The 17,295-nt window shown below is 35.5% G+C and overlaps 1 protein-coding gene across 1 annotated transcript in view; it reads left to right on the top strand.

The window, feature by feature from the left end:
* Positions 1 to 1,634: 1,634 nt before the first annotated feature.
* Positions 1,635 to 17,295, top strand: part of LOC104613651 (usherin-like) — a gene marked incomplete at its 5' end in the record, with an annotated part of 193,364 nt that continues 177,703 nt past the window's right edge. The window contains 4 exons of the mRNA XM_010284111.1: positions 1,635 to 1,794; positions 2,284 to 2,455; positions 6,896 to 7,043; positions 14,385 to 14,536. Coding sequence (XP_010282413.1) covers positions 1,635 to 1,794; positions 2,284 to 2,455; positions 6,896 to 7,043; positions 14,385 to 14,536 — 632 coding nt within the window. The remainder of the gene's footprint in view (positions 1,795 to 2,283; positions 2,456 to 6,895; positions 7,044 to 14,384; positions 14,537 to 17,295) is intronic.

The raw sequence follows: 17,295 nt of genomic DNA, 5'->3' as shown, positions 1-17,295 counted from the left end.
CACGCAGAACATGGACTATCTGACACTTGTCTCACAGACTTCCATCTCCACCTGTACTTTTTGTGCCTTCTCTGATGGCAGCTGCAAGGAACAAGGGATCCAGGAAGGTGTACGCTACTGAGGGCAATACAGTTGGTGCAGTATGCAGAGTTTACTTTCTCTGCTTGCTGAGCCAGCTTGAGCACCTGCTCTGGAGCGTGCTTTCCCCCTCTCACCCACATAAGCACTGCTTAACCCTGGTAGAATCAGCCCCATTATGTTGATTAAACATGTCACTGTGTTACAGGCATTCACTTGATGACTTTTTTTTTTTTAGTTATGGCATTTTTTTTTTTAACTCTCACTGCCAAGTGCTCCATAGAGTGGTACCACTGAATGATATGGCGTTTTCAATAAAAAAGCATGAGTTCATTCTCTCCTCACACAGAGTGGAGTAAATCAGAAGGAATTCCATTGCAGCAGGGACATTATATGAGGGGAAACCAAATGAGAAAGAAGTTGGGTCTACAACATTTCTGCTTTGGTGGTGTTTTTGTAAACCAGTTGCAATTTTTTAATTTGTGCTTGCAAATATTTTTGTACAAAATGGTAGTTTGATACTGGTTGGCTCGTCAAACACTAGCATTTGTTGTCTTGCAAAAACCCAGAACTTTTCTGGCATACTAAAAATGTGTATCTATAACATATGAGTTTTACTTGTATACCTTATACTGTTGCCAAAACCTCAACTCTAAATTCCTTCTTAAAGAATTTTCTCATTAAATCTGTGATTTGTATTTTAATAAAAAGATGAAAAAGATTAGAAAATTATGTCTGCATTACTTTACGACTATAATTTTTCTGACAAACATTCCTTTATTAGTACGGGGAAGAATATCTGAAGCTAAAGATCTTTTAGAATATTTATTCAGCAAAAATGCTACATTTTATTCATCATCTTCTGCAGTAATTGAAACTCAAGATAGCTTCATAATAAATAACTATTTAAGAGTTGTTTTGCTATAGCATTAGACAGGTTATCTTTACTGAAATATATTTTACGAATGTTTGATGTTCATGCAGCTGAAGACAAACAGGCAAAGAGACAACAGACCAGTATGAGTGGTGGCAACAATGAGCATCCTTTGTCTTCATGCTTAAAGTGAAATCTGCATGAAGTGAATCATTGTATGTATTGATGCTTGACTTTTAATGTATCATACAGCACATTTTAAAACAAAATATAGTCTGGCTGTGTTAATGAACCTGTACTTGTTTTTCCATTAATTTGATTGGATTTAATCATCTTAAAGGTGTTCATTTGCCACTGTAGTAAATTAATATAGTATGTAGCACCTAAGAGGCTAACATCTTTGCTTTGTTTGGGCGGTATACATTCTAGTGTAAATGTACTCTACAATGGGATCATCTCAACCAAAGCGTGCTCTGTAGATCTATTAGTAGTCAAAATTTGCAGTTATTTGCTATTAAACAACCAGCACCTATTCTCTCCTCTGGGACAAATCTGAAACATTTAAGAGATACAGGTCCCTCTTCCTCTTGATTTTCTGAATTCACTACCCTCTGAAAGTTATAGAAAAATAAGGTAAAATTACTATGCAAAGTAAATTCATATTCCCTTTTTTTTGCCCTAGATTTAGCAGTTTTTACGCCACACCAGTTTCTTCTCACTGCATGCACACTTGCTGGCTGTACAAACAGTTCCCAGGTCACCTTGTTTACAGCACAGCTGCCACCATCTCACGTAGATGCCCCGGTCCTGACGGTTTTGGATTCTAGAACGATATATGTACAGTAAGTAAGGATTTCTTCTTTCCTGACAAGACAATAATGCATCAGTTTATTCAAGAATTCCAGTGAGTTCAATCAGGGGAAGGGTTTGTGACATAAAATTAAATTTATTATGATTAAATGCATAGAAGTGATTAGTTTAGTGGTTCTGTGAACCTTCTGATTATCACTTGCCAACTTAATTTCCATTTTGTCTTTACGCAATCAGTATAACCTACATATGGGCATAGCCTCTGCAAACTTCAGTGCAGGAAATGTTCTGTTGATATGCCCATTTTGTAGCCCCTGCTTTGTGTGTTACTGTAATCATTTATCTATTGAGTACAAATACTGCATTAGAGGTATACCTTAGATTTATCTTTATGGTTGCAAAACTATGCTTTCAAATTCTTAAAATAAACACCTAAAATAAGTCCCCTAAACAAAGCCTTACATTTTTCAGTACGGTCTGAATCTTTGCCAGTGTTAATCATATTTTGCTTTTATTTGCAGATGGAAAGAACCAGTAGAAGTAAATGGAATCCTAGATCGCTATATAATTTATATTGCCAACAATGAGCAGAATTTTACAAAGTGGAATGTAATCTATAACAGCACAGAACTTTTTCTGGATTTTACAATTCAGAAGCTTTTCCCGGGTACTGAATACCTCATAAAACTAGCTGTAAGTTTTAAAGATGTGTAGTAGAGGTGTAAAATGGTGAGAATTATTCTGATTTTGTTAACATCTTAAATACTTAATGGTTCATGTGTCCACTTTGTTTAACAACTTCTTTAGCTTCTTTGTTCTTAACATCCTGAACAACAGTAGGTGTTCTGTTTCAAAAATTACATTAAAAAACTACATACATTTGTATGTAATTTAAATACAGATTTTCTCCAAGGGTAAGTTGGATGGTAACTAATAGAGAATTGGTCAGAAATATATGAAGGATTTAAACTTACAAGAAAATGTTGAATGTATTTGAAAATTTTAACTTTTCATATTTTGTACCATGACAATTTGCTCTTTTTTTTTTTCATAAAATCTGTATGTAGAAGGAAATAGCAGAGAGGAAAAGAGTTCCATGTAAAGTAGCAGTTTGCTTATTGAAAACATTTTAGAAGACCTTGGTGTTTTCATTGCATTTCTTTATCATTGGTTTTATTTTGTGACGAAATAGAACATCTTCCGCTCACTAAAAAACCTGAAAATATGTGCATAAAAGCATGGGATTGTCCCTTGTTTTAAGCACACTGTTCATTTTATAACAATACCTATATAAGGATATTTGCTTTGATAAATGCCATAGAAAAATATTCTGCTCTTGATTATGAATAAATTTACATTTATGTAGACTGGATATGCATTCATTTTTTCTTAACATGCTCTTGAATGTTCTAAATATTATACCACAAAAAATAAACTACCTTCAGGTAATGATAAGGATTTGACTTGAACTTGAAAAAGCAAGGATATTCAGTCTAATTAAAGCTTAGATTCATGTTGAAATTAATTCATTTGTGCTTAGACATTTCAGCATAGTAAATTGTATAGCGTATAAAATAGCACCATGTCCAAAACTAAGGCAATACTTCAACAAGCATTTTATGCCTTTATAAGCAAGTAAGACTATCGAAAGAATTTGTGCTGTCCTTCACTGTGCCACAGCTCTTCGCTCCTGCCCAGCTCTTGTGCACAGGGGCACAAGGGAAAGCGGATCAGGGAGAATTAACAGCTAGGATCTGGAGAGCAGCTAGGATCTGGAGAGCAGCTGGGACAGCTTCTCTTGGTGTCTCTGCCTTGGGGTATGGTTAAAACAAAGAAGTGTTGTGTGGACTTTGTTTTTACTTCATTAATATGTACAGCTTTTCTAGAAATTACTGAATCTATTTTTAGGAACTTTTGATCTTTATATTTTATTTCTCATTTCTTTGGGTTTTGGTTTTTTTTTTAATATATTTGCATTGCATCAGTGGTAACCAGAAAGTAAGAAAGAATAATTTCTTCTGGTGATGAAGAAAACCAATTGACTTGGATAAAATGCAATGGTCTGTGATAGGCAGGTTGGAAGATCTAAGTGTCCTTGCAGCTTTGAAAATGGCAAGTCTAAAAGTGCATGAAGTGCCCTTTCTTATCTTTGAGGTGATAGCTTTCTTAAAACGTTTGAACACATTGTATTTAGAACTTGTCAGACTAGTTTGAGAAGAATGTAATATTAGAGATTTAGAAGTCTTGAAGCTTAAATGTGGCCAAATATTATACTTGATGAAAAAAAACCAACAACAAAACCCCCAAAAACCAAACCAAACACACACATCTGGAAAGAAATTGAAATATTTAGTGTTTCACAGATAGTTTAATCTGAATTTCATTAAAATTTTTAAGGTAAAAACAACAATAGCATACCTTCAACACTGGAAATGTAATTAATTGCTTCCTGGTTTTTTTTGGTTAGAATGAAATATTTCTATCAGCTAGAACCTTTGTGTTTTCCTTGTTTCACAGGTAATATTAGTTTTGTTTTGTATCCATGCAAAAAATGGTTTTGGTTTATGTGGGAAATTGGAAGTGGAGTTATCAAAAGTTGCAGCTTTGAACGCAGGAATGAGAATCCTCATCAGAAGAACTTTCAGCACTTCACAAGCTGCTGGCTTTAACTTTTGTATGACAAGGTTAATATAAGCAAATGAAATATAAAGTTAACAAAATATGTATATTTTTATGCGGTTACCAATTTTCACAATTGATTACTGCCATTTATTATGTAGCAATTGTATTCACAAATGAGGGCAGCAGCTTCTATAAGCAAATCTAATGCTTCTTTCCAAAAGTCAGCAGAGAAATCTTAAGGTCACATCTCCATGGATTAGTGCAAAGGAACTTGCTTTTGCTCGGTTCATGCTCTAAGGTGGATGGGTGTGAGCCGGGCCAATCTGAAAGCAAATGAAAGGCTGAGAGGCTGTATTTAGTAGCGGGGGTGGCACTCCCATTTGTATGACCTGAGTGCTTTTGAGATTTACCTGTTAAGTTAGTGTCTCCTCACAGCTGTGTTGTGCGGGTAAGCTAGGTCAGGTGCTAGCTGGAGGATCACCACCTGGTGTCTTGTTATGTGGTTTGTATCTGTCCCTTTGCAAATTTTGCCTCAAATCTGTTTCTCAGTGAAGTTCAGAGTGGCACAATGGGGCTTGATCTGGGTGTAGGATTTCATAGCTTTGAGCATCACTAGATATGATTGCCAGACTCCCAGCAATATCCAGTCCATTTGGATGCACTAATCTAAAATCCCACTATTTAAAATGTAGATGAGCTTTCTTTTACTGATTTTTCATTAGAAGAATCGGAAACTTCATACCCCAGAAAGTTTCAGAGATACATAAATTGAGCTTCATAAAATTCAAGAGATAAATGAACAGGAAGGCTGCTGTTACTGAGCCCTTGAATGAAAAAGCCCTCCACTGCTGAGGAAGACTCTGTGGAACTCGTTTAGAAAGGCAGTAAGGAATGTACGAGGAAGAGATCTTCCAGAGCTGGTTTTTTTGGCTTCTTCACAAATCCAGGAGAAGCAAAATAATTTGAAAAATAGTCTGCCTTTGCTGGCAGGATGATGTTCTTAAATATTTTCCTTATCAAAATGCTAACAGTTACCTGAGAATATGTCTAAACTGATTTGATTTTTTTTTTTTTTAAATACTATCATGTTTAAAGTAAATGCCATTTTTGGATGTTCCCAAAACTGAGGTTGCACTCTTTCATCTTTATTTGGCAGCCCAGTCTGAACACAGGGCATCATTCTGTAGTTGTGTTGGGAGTGTAATTTCCAGTGAAATCAAAACAATCTTGGTGTATAAAATAGCTTGATTTACAAACAGTTCTTATTTTTACCCATGAGGCTAGTGTACACTTTTGGAGCAGGGTAGGAAATATGTTGATAGCTCTCTGATTTGAAACATACTGGGAAATGGGAAATTGAAGCTAATTCTTTCAAATAAAATATACTAGACTGAGAGAAACATTTTATTCCTGGAGGTCTGGACAGCAAGGTTATTTTTTCTTTGTGTGCTGATGATCCAGAGTGGGCTACTTGTCCACTTCAGCACATGGGCAACTCCTAAATACACAGGGTGATCCCATAAGTTTTCATTAAGAGTATGTCTGAGTCTGAATCTTTGTTGAATTCAGGTCTCGATTTATTTTATTACTAAATAATAAAATTCTAAATAAACAATAAAATTAAAAATAAACAACAACCTAAACCAAAATCTTTAAATCCAGTAAAGAATTTATATATTCTTGTATATTTTTTTTAACTTCTCTAAGAACTCCTGTCTCTTGTCATTGATCTTAGTGCAACTAATTGGAAAACCAGCACACATAAGGACCATAGCTGTGTCATCTTATGTTTGTACATATAAAATTTTAAAAGCCTGTTTATATGGGGTGATATGCACATTTTCTATGCACTTTGTATTGTTTCATAATCAAGCAAAATGTAAAAATCATGTAATCAATCTTTTCTTCTCTGGTAACTGAAAGAGAAAAGATTTGACTTTGTTATCCATAAACATGTAATAATAACAGTTACATATTGATTTATAATAGAGTGTTTTTTCTCTACTTTAATTGCATATGCACACCACTGTGTGCTGTCATGAAGTACAGGACTGTCTGAATGGCATTTTTTTCTCAACGACTGTTCATCGAGATAATTTTTTTAAGTGTGTTGCAAGTTGGTGAGTATATTCTGTGTCCAGAACTTATGAGAGCTTTTCAGTCAATTCCAGAAGAGTTTTGCACTGTAAATTATATATATTGTACTGTAATTTTCCTTAACAGTGGCTGCAAAAGCAGTGGAAATCTAATTGTGATTATGACTCCCAGTCAAATGCAAAATGCTTCAAGTCAAACATTAGTACAATGTTTCAGCTATATTATACCTAAAACCAGCACATCATGAGTAGAACATCTTGTTATTTAAGACAAGAGGTAAACAAGTAGCTTCTATGAAAAGCACATACTTACTAAGTTTAGATATGTAAAAATATAAAAATTTACAAACAATCATTGCTAAAATTATTGGTATTACACTGAAATATGTTTATTTGTTTGGGTTCATATTTTAAGGCTTGCACTGGAGGTGGATGTTCAATAAGCAAAGCTAGCACAGCTGTAACAGATGAGAGTACACCAGAAAGTGTTCCTGCTCCAAAAGCCCAGTCCTATTCATCTGACTCCTTTAACATCTCATGGACTAAGCCTGAGTATCCGAATGGTAAGTGAACTCTTTTAGCCTCAAGTTAAAAAGATGATTAGTAAAGGTAAATTAATATTCTAAATGGCAGCTTATATGTGGTGCTTAATTTTTAATGATCATTTTAGCACATAAAATACCTGAGATAGTATCATTGTCTGCAGCTAGATTGTGGATTTCAGACTATCGTACGGTTTCAGTGGCTCAAAAGTGCTCCCTTTTGATAGTTTTTGTGTACTGCATCTCATTGTTTAATGTTTTCCAGGACAACTGAGCTGAGGAATAAGATATTCGTGGAGAATATCAGTCTAGGATGCTCATTTCACCTTCCAATAAAACATTAATTTCTTTTACATTAATTGATATGTAATAATCATTAGATTTGTGTTCTCCATAGTCATCTTGAAGGTGTACATTTCTGTGGCTGGGGAAGTGAAAGAATATACTTTATTTTGTTTAGAAATGCTTTCCATTGTGAAATATCCATGTGTAAATCTTTTGTACACATTTTACATTTCTAATGGTATTTCACAGTATCATATGGCCTTGAAATTGATTTTATTATCATGCATGTAATAGTTTGAATCACAGCAGAGGTATCTAGGCAGAAATCACTGATGTTAAAGCAACAGAAATGTTTTTATTCATCGACTTACCATATTGATATATATATATCAATTATTTCTCACAGTGGTTTCACCTTAATTCCATTTTTCCCCTGCAAATTTTTCCCCACTTTCAGTTGTGGTAGAGCACATCCTACTTGTACAACTTCCTAACAAGGCACTTGAAATGATTCCCCAAAAATTGGTGATTATAAAGCTACATATAGTCTGTAAGGTCTTACATTACTTTTATAAAGAAATAAGAGTATGTCAACTGCTGTTAAATAATGTAGTTGATAATTTAGGATTCTTTGTATGGGAATCATATTGGAAGATTTTGCCTCCCAGCCCCTCAGAAACCTTCTAACTCTGTTTCTAAAATCCCATCAGCATATGTGGCAAAGGCTTAGAGGAAGGGGAGCGGTAAGGGATGAGGTGGGGAGGAAGGCAGGCTGGAAGGCCATATATGTGGCTTAATGGCTGAAGTATGAATAATTTCAATGAAATGGGCATTTTTTACTTTTGATAGTTCATGTCAGGACCTGATCCTGCTATCCTTGCATTGTGGGAAGAAATTAAAATAGTTTAGAATGGTTTAACTGATCGAATAAATATAAATACATACATACATATATTTATATATGCATATCAACAAGACAGGATAAAGACCAATAGTTTGATAAATAAATTTCCACAAGCTTCCTTTAAAACAGCTAAAAGTTGGGAATATATGACTAAATTTGCACGTTGTATCTTGTTGTTAATACAGCATTTACTATGTACACCTTGGCTCTCCTTTTAAATAAATAATTAGGTCATTAGGAAAAAACTGAGGGTGCTAGTGCACCCTCAGTAAGTTTGCAGACAGCAACAAGTTGGGCAGGAGTGTTGATCTGCTTGAGGGAAGGCTCTAACAGAGGGATCTGGACAGGCTGGATCGATGGGCTGAGGCCAACTGTATGAGGTTCAACAAGGCTCAGTGCTGGGTCCTGCACTTGGGTCACAACAACCCCATGCAACGCTACAGGCTTGGGAAAGAATGCAACGCTACAGGCTTGGGGAGGAGTGGCTGGAGAGTTGCCTGGCAGAAAAGGACCTGGGAGTGACAGCCAGCTGAATGTGACCAGCAGTGTGCCCAGGAGGCCAAGAAGGCCAATAGCATCATGGCTTGTATCAGAAATAGCATGGCCAGCTGGCCTAGGGAAGTGATCATCCATCCCCCTGTACTTGGCACTGGTGAGGCCACACCTCAAATCCTGTGTTCAGTTTTGGGCCCCTCACTACAAGAAAGACACTGAGGTGCTGGAGCATGTCCAGAGAAGGGCAATGAAGCTGGTGAGGGGTCTGGAGCACAAGTCTTCTGAGGAGCGGCTGAGGGAACTGGGGTTGTTTAGCATGAGGAAAAGGAGGCTCAGGGGAGACCTTATCTGGAAAGAGGTTATAGTGAAGTGGCTGTCAGTCTCTTCTCCCAAGTGACAAGAGATAGGATGAGAGGAAATGGCCCCAAGTTGCGCCAGGGGAGGTTTAGGTTGGATATTAGGAAAAGCATTCTTTACTGGAAGAGTTATCAAGCATTTGGAACAGGCTGCCCAGGGAAGTGGGTGAGTCACCATCCATGGAGGTATTTCAAAGACGAGTAGATGTGGTGCTTAGGAACATAGTTTAATGGTGAACTTGGCAGTGCTAGGTTAACAGTTGGAGTTGATCTTAAAGGTCCTTTCCAACCTAAACGATTCTGTGATTCTATGATTCTGTAGATCTATGAAATATAATAAATAGCTTGTTAGGAAAGCTGTGAATCTGAACTGGATGAGCAACAGGTGTGGTAAGAATCAGGGGAGCTTTATAAAAGAAATTATATTCTTCCGTCCTTTGTCCGCTCATCCATGGAAACTGGAAGTTTCAGCGGCCTCCTTCACAACACTGTTCACCTCTATATTGGGGTTTTGAACAATGCATTTAGGTATTACTCCTACTCCTCTGTAATCCTGAATATACCCTGTGTAGGCCTCCTATGTGTAGTTCTCCCCTTTAAAGATATTCTCTGGTATTTTCACATCATCTCACTATTTGAAGCTCATTGAGTATTTTTCCCTTGGTACTGTTGTTATTTTTTGGTGATATGTGTGTACCACGCGTGTTGCTGTTAGGGGGTTTTCCTTGGAGTTAGAACCGATGGAAGGGATTCATCGAAGTCAGCTGCCACTGTCCTGCCTTGCAGGGAAAGGCTGCTGCTTTTCACCTGCAAGCTCTTGCTGAGTGGTTAAGAGTGGAAGAATTGCTATTTCATGAGCATTTGGCAGCCAGAAGGGCATTAGGGGAGCAGGGGCTTTGTTTTTTTTACCATAGCATGCTCACACTTGTGCAATGGTCAAGAAAGGATATGCAAATTTTCTCCCATTTCGCTTCTTTCTTCTCCCCCGCTTTTTTTTGAGTTTCAAAAAAGATAGTATAACTAACACGTTTTCCCATTCTCCTATTTCTTTCTTTACAATTTCCTATTGCCATTGCTTTCCTTATTTCATAAAAAGAATTAAGAAAAAAAAAAGAATAAGCTCTAAAACTTTTTGCTGAGCAACTGCTTAGTTGGGAAAGCTTGCATTGTTCAGTGACTTTTTGTTCATGCTCAGCGTATCTTTTGGGCTGCCTAGTGGCCACGTCATTTATAATAGCTCTCTGTGTCAGTGTTTTAAAACTGTGTAGGAGGCTGAAAAATATAGTTGAGAAGACTGAAATATGAGAAAGACCAGCAGAAGGAACTTTCCTTTACATTTTTGTACTTCAGCATTTTACTGGTGTATTCTCATTGTCAGAAGTTCTAATGTACCTCTTTTTTTTTTTTTTTTTCAAAAAGATAGAAACCACTTTTGACTTGACTAACTCAAACTTGGTGAGTTTCAGTCTACTAGGTGTAAGCAGTGCTTTTTGAAATTACTGAAGTTGGCTTTGTTTCAGGTGGAAACTTCAGAATTGCAAAGATTTGCGTATCATAAATTGTCATCTGCTTAATAGATCTCTGGGGCCATTCCTTTATCTCCCTCCTCCTTTACGATATGACAGAAGTTACTGTTTATCTCCATGGACTGAGGAAGCTGTTGCTGATGTTGAATGGGTGTGTAAGCTGACTGGGGTTTGGACAGCATAGACTTTACTATGCTTTCTTGATGTATATGGAGTCTAGCTGTTGCCATCAATTAGAAAATGTTAAGGGGGATTAATATGCTACCCTTGAGGTAAATAGGATTAAAGGCTATGTGGCTTCTTCATAAAGATGGCACAATGTGGGGAGTCAAGCTTTGAGATAAGGGACCATCTAGACGTCAAAGGCTAATGTTAGCCAAACATGGATATTGAATTTCTGGGCTCCATTTTTGGTTGAATTTAAGGAAAAATTATATTATTTTGTGAAAAATTTTCTTTTCATAGAAAATGGGGAACTATACACCTAATTATTTGTTGAAAGTTGCTTCAGAAATGTCATTTATGCACCAGTTATAGAAAAAAGACATTTGGAAGTTGATATGCTGAAAATATTTGTAATACACTTTCTTTTGTCTTTATTTTCAAACCAACAATGACGTGGTTGATGGGACATGGCCCAGAGGTGTGCCACTTTATAGCAGAACCCTCCTCTATTCTATCACATATATGTCACATACGTAGATAGTGAAGTACAAGCAATATTGACCATTTAGTTGAGGGCAAGATGTGGAGAGGCTTATGGAGAGGAAATGACATGTGGCATCAGCTATTCTGTTTTGAGGCTTCACTGTTCTAGTGGCCTCAATAAAGAATCATATATTCTTCAGAACATATCCATTATAGTCTTGCCATATAGTTTGAGGTCTGCTCTTTTAAAATCCATTCACATAAAAAAATGACCTTATTTCTTTTCACCACTGAAAATTTTCCTTAGATGGCCACTTCTCAAAAACTTCACTTTACTTGTGTACAGGTCGTAGATAAAATCAAGTCTTGATCTGGACCCTATCTTCCAAGGCTATATGGAATTTGTATGGGAAATATTACGTATTGTAAAAACTGATTTATAAAATTATTCGGTGAACTAAACCAGTACTTGTTTCCTGCAAATCCTTGTGCTTGTGAGAGATGACTTGTGTTTGTAGTCAGTGAAATTGATGTAGATAAAAGTATGTTTGCTTAAGATTTGACCTCTATATTGTAAAGTGCTTGTAGCACTTTAGATTCAAAACCTCTTTTCATCTTTAATGTCTGGAATATCATTGGCAGATTATATGGCCTTACCCAGGGAGGGGAGAGGAGGAAGGAGAAGGGAAGAGTGTGTAGCTTTCTTCAGTTTAAGCTTGATTTACATTGTTAGATTTCTTTTGAAAAGTGAAACATAATTCTACTATACTCAGTAGAAATTTTGTCTTCAGTGAAACCAAGGTTTAATCTAGCTACCTAGACAATAATTATGAAGAAACTGCATCTTTTCATGGTGACCATGTGTCACTTATGAAGCCTTGTAAATCACAAAAATGTGCTATACTTGTCAATATTTCATGGATAGTAAACTTTGGGAACATCTAGCAAGTCTTGAGAATTATGTAAACTTTGGACCAACCTTGAACTTTTTCTCAATATGCTTTGGAAATATATACTGCTGAAATGGAGAGGCTAAGATATTTATCCCTGGCCAAAAAGAATTATTGCCTAATTTAGAAAAATGACTTCACATCTCAAAGTCAGACTACTAGCCCTTTTGTTCTGAAATGTGGGGTGGTTTTTTTTTTTTTCTTTTCATTCTGTAATTTTCTCCATCAGAGTCATATAAGCCAAAGGCAGAAGAAAATCAAGAGGTAATGAGTCAGCTTCTTAGAAATAATTGTTCTCTGACAGTACTGGGAGGACTAACAAAAGCTCACAGTGTTGACCAGCAAGTTGTTCCTCAGGGTGTAGATGCTGCATAATGCTGTGGTTTTAGGAACACTTTAAAATAATGGTCCTGTTAATTAATACTGAGTTAGAGTGGGGGTCCCATAGAGGTACATATGACACCCATATTAATATAAAATGATCTCATTATGATTCATGCTGTTACCATAAGTATCAAAGGACTTAATAATGATTTGTCCATTATTTTAAGGGTAAAATTTCATTTAAATAACGTCTATTATTTTAAGTATAGATACTTAAAGTACATAAGTGTTATTTTCCCCGCCCTTGTAAAACACATCCTTAATGCCAGCGTTCACATTTTTCCGCTGAGATAAATATAATATTTTTATATTTATAAAAATATAAACAATAATTTGTTTATTTAACATAGGGAAAATATCAACCATTAATGCCTTTGCTTTACAAGCAACTAGACACGGAACCCCAAGGGATTTTTGCTTTAGGAAGCCTGTAAAATGTGGTAGAATTGATAGTGTGAGTTTTACCAGGACTTCCTCCCACACACATGTCTGTACTGTCTGACTTGAGTTTAGCCTCTTGGTTTTCTAGATGAGAAAAGAATCGAGGAGTCTGTGAATCACCTCACCGTACTCAGCTCTGCATTGATTTAGCATATAAATCTTTTGAAGTAGAAGTCTTCAAAGCTCAGCTGAAACAGTTGTGTATACACTTTTATTTATGAAGCATTTCTCCATTCGGTAGAGGGGGAAAATCTTTTCTCAATTTCAAACAGAATCTTCCTCAAAGTAGTTTCAAACAATTCTGTTTTAAGGGAAGGAAAGATGGATTGAGCTATATTTTTACAACACAAAGATGTTTTCTGTAATGGGAAGATTAGAAGGTATCTTCTGAACTGAACTCACTTCTAATGAATCCTATAGCTTTGCATTTATTGGCCTTAAGATTTCACACTTAAACAGCTTTTAAAAAAGAAGAATATTCAGAAGGGAGAAAGATGGAGGAAAAGCCCTGAGAAAAAGGATTCCTTTGCAAGCTCAACCTCCAAAGTCAAAGCAAATCTGTAAAATTCAGTCTTTAGTTCATTAAATTCAAAACACTGTGTATGTATAGTCTGTACAGGATTCATGCTATCCTATCAGGCACCTTTGGAAGAACAGAGATTCAGATTTCCCTATAAATGAGATAGTTTACATCAGGACTTTTTCTACAATGTACTGAGAAGGAAACAGCAATCCATACTATTTTGTGGTTTTGTTTAGAAATGTGGGCAAAACTGTTTTCCAAAAAAACCCACCCCTGAATTAATGAAGTATCTAGTTTTTTGGCAAAGGGCAGAAAATCTGAGATAGTTATCAACAAGAACAAGTATCAATAAGGTGTTTTGTGTGACAAAATTGTTACCAATTTATTGTAGTTGTAGCACTGGCCTGAGTTGTCCTTCAATGTTTCAATTGTATTGTAGATCACTTTTTTCCCCAAGTCTAAAGCTGTTAAGATGTGAGATGGTTTTGTGTGTCCTTCCAGTTCTTGTTTCGATAGTCATATGCAGAGTAGGCTGTGAAACAGAATTGCCTCAGTTTTCCTGATTCCAAGGTGATGTCAGCTGCTATTCAGAAACAAGTTTGTTAAAGGGTAATCATTGGAACAGCGTAATTATTTTCAGAGGATCCACTTGCAAGGTTTTCAATGGTGTAAGATGGAAGAATGTGTTTATTTTAAGTGTTGCATACACAGTCCAGCTAAACACTTACCTGCTTAACAGTAAACTGTTTGAAATTACTACTACGATCACCCTATTGTCTGTAGCATTAGTTTTCTTCTAAACTTTGTCACTCTCTAGATATTAAGTGAGTGCTATCACATTGTTTTATAGGTATTATTACTAGCTATGGATTGTATATGGATGGTGTTCTGATGCAAAATTCATCACAGCTGAGTTGTTATGCTTATGGACTTGCTCCTTGGAGTCTGCATTCCTTCAGAGTCCAGGCATGTACTGCAAAAGGTTGTGCTTTGGGTCCGTTGGTGAGTACCTTAATTTGCATTCTGGGAGTGTAATAAATGTCAGATGGCATTGAATATCAGAGTAAATGGTGATGATTCACACTGGTCAGTACTAACCCATCTGGCAAAATGTGACATTTAAAAAAAATCCTGTATGAAGAGCTGCTAAAGATTTGATAGGTCATTGTTAGGCACCGTTCCAAAGCAGAACATAGGTACAGTGAAGAAAGGCAAAATTCGAGGCTGAAACACACATTATTGAAATTAAATAGAGTTAATGTGTTTGAAAGGTCCACATGTACTTTAGCCAGATTTATAAGGACGTACATAAAGAAAGAGTTACTGTTCTAGTAATGAGCAAATTTCTAGCTGCCTGACTGAAAGGACTGAAGTTAATTTGAGATTTGCAGATGCTAGAAGTGGCAACAGGAACAAGGAAAATATCATGATTCATAAATATCTTTTGAATGCAAGTATGTGATCGAAATATTACACTGGATATATTTTAACAGTCTTGTACAACATCCCATTTTTTCAGCATTTGAGAATGCAGGAATATTAAATGTGATGTGAAAAACAAGCCTTCTGAGGCTTTTTTATTTTGTTAAAAGTTTTTAGATGTATAGCTGAACTGATAAATCCAATATGATTTCATAGTATTGCAGCCGACGAATAACTGGAATAATATCTACTATACTTGGTTTTGTTTTCAAGCATAACTGAGAAAAAAACCTGGTAATTCTGAGATTTAATTTTTTGTTTAACTCAGCTTTACGTGTGCACTTTTAATTTTGCCAACAAGAAAATTAAGGGGGGAAAAAAAAGGAATATTTGGGAGTTTTTAATGTTGTTCTGTTTATTTTTCCATCATAATTTATAATATCACTATTTTGTGCGCTGGAAAGAACTTCCAGGTTTTTTTGTTTGTTTTTTTGTTTTGTTTTGTTTTGTTATATAATTCATTAGTCACATTTTCAATATTCTTCCCAGGATTGCTTTCTTTCAAATACTGGCAACATCATCTGTCTGTAGAAGACAACTAGACTTTATAACCATTAAACATTTTATGGGTTGCTCTACTTTGAAGGATATTTACTCTTAAAAGCTTGAATGGCTTTTTGCCAGTTTTTCCTGTACATTTTTTACAACTTCACGTATACCCCAAAAGCAAACCTTATTTTTAAGGTATTTGATGTACAATAACGTAATCCATTGTGTTAGTAGTGGTGTTTAAGACAAGTCGTTACCAGACTTTGCATACAGATGAAATGTGTCTGTTTTCAGTACTTCTGTCCTATCAAATAAGCATCAAAAAGACAGAACAGAAAGGCAGTAGTTAGAGTTTTAAAAAATATTTTTAGTAGTCTTTTTTCATATCCCCACTGAACTGCAGACTTGCAATTTGACTTTTGAAACAATTCAAAGTAGGGGTCACCGTAGCTGATACTCATCTGCATCTCATGATCAGTACGCAAACTGTTTTCCAAAGCCAGTGATCCATCTCTAATCACAGGAATTGAAGTACATCAACTTTATTTAGACTCACCTAAGTGCTGCCAGGAAGTTAAAGCACTGCATTTTCGTTTGATTTTTTTGAAAGATTTTTATATCAATCACAGAATAAATCCAACACATTAAAAAAGAAAAAGAAAAGAAAAACCAAATATTGTGCCTCTACTCTAAATAGTATGGGAAACATCTCCAGAAGCAAACTGATACACTTCCAGCTATTTTCATTGCTGAACTTGTGCTTAATGTGCCCTAATCAATGAACGAATGCTATGTGACTATCGTAAACATAGGATTTCTCCAGTTTATGTTTCTGAAGGCAGCTCTGAAGATCTTAATCAGTTATGAGAGCATTAATAAATACTGTGTTTCAATAACCTTTTTATTTGGGTTAGATAGTTCTTGTTTAACTTTTCATTGTTCAGTGACTATGATTTATTTTCAAGTGAGATGCAAAATGGTAACATGTAAATTAAGAAATGCTACATTTTAATCTCTTTCTGTTAAAGGCAAGATACTGCTTTTGTATCTGTTCTAATAGGTTTTTATTTCTTAAAAAGGAATAAAAATACGGATTATCAAGAAATAGTGTAACCTTTTACAGATTCTTTAGAGGAATTCAGGAGATCTGAAATGTGTTAGCTCTTGTAAATATCTTGTAAATCAATGGAAATGGTCAACACTGAATATTTGCCATCTCAACCCACTGCTATTAAAGCTAAATTTCAGGTTTTTAGCTTATGTGTATGCTAGTATTTTTTTTTTTAAGCTTAGTTGGATGACAATGCTTTCCCAATATTATTATTATTCCTATCCTGTGATTTAGTGTTACTTATATGATAGCAGAGTATTTTTTATTGTTATGAATAAGCACATCTGAAAATATCACAGTATTGTGTATAAAGTAATGTTTAGAAAAAGAAATATGAAACAGGTTTTCTGTGCTATATGTTTATATACAGAATGCACATTTTTTACACAAAATACAATTTTCAAAATACACTGCAGAAGTGTAGCTGTAGAGGATACTACATGTACTGATACTAAACTGTGTTTCAATATATTTTATACTGAAAAGTATAGCAGGTCATAATGATAAGGCTAGAAGCACAATACAGCTGTTGCAGATGTTTAGGATGTGGTACAGTTTGCTAAAAATTCATACTGTTTTAAGAATATTTTAATCCTCTTCAGTGGAAAAAATAGTTGGTATTCATTTCTCCATGTTTCTAATGTGATGAGATTGGAGCACCTGCATTTAGCAGCACAAC

The sequence above is a fragment of the Phaethon lepturus genome, unplaced genomic scaffold (assembly GCF_000687285.1).
Source record: "Phaethon lepturus isolate BGI_N335 unplaced genomic scaffold, ASM68728v1 scaffold12113, whole genome shotgun sequence".
Taxonomy (NCBI): domain Eukaryota; kingdom Metazoa; phylum Chordata; class Aves; order Phaethontiformes; family Phaethontidae; genus Phaethon; species Phaethon lepturus.
Note: the sequence above shows the minus strand (reverse complement) of the source record. Positions and strands in the feature narration are given on the sequence as shown.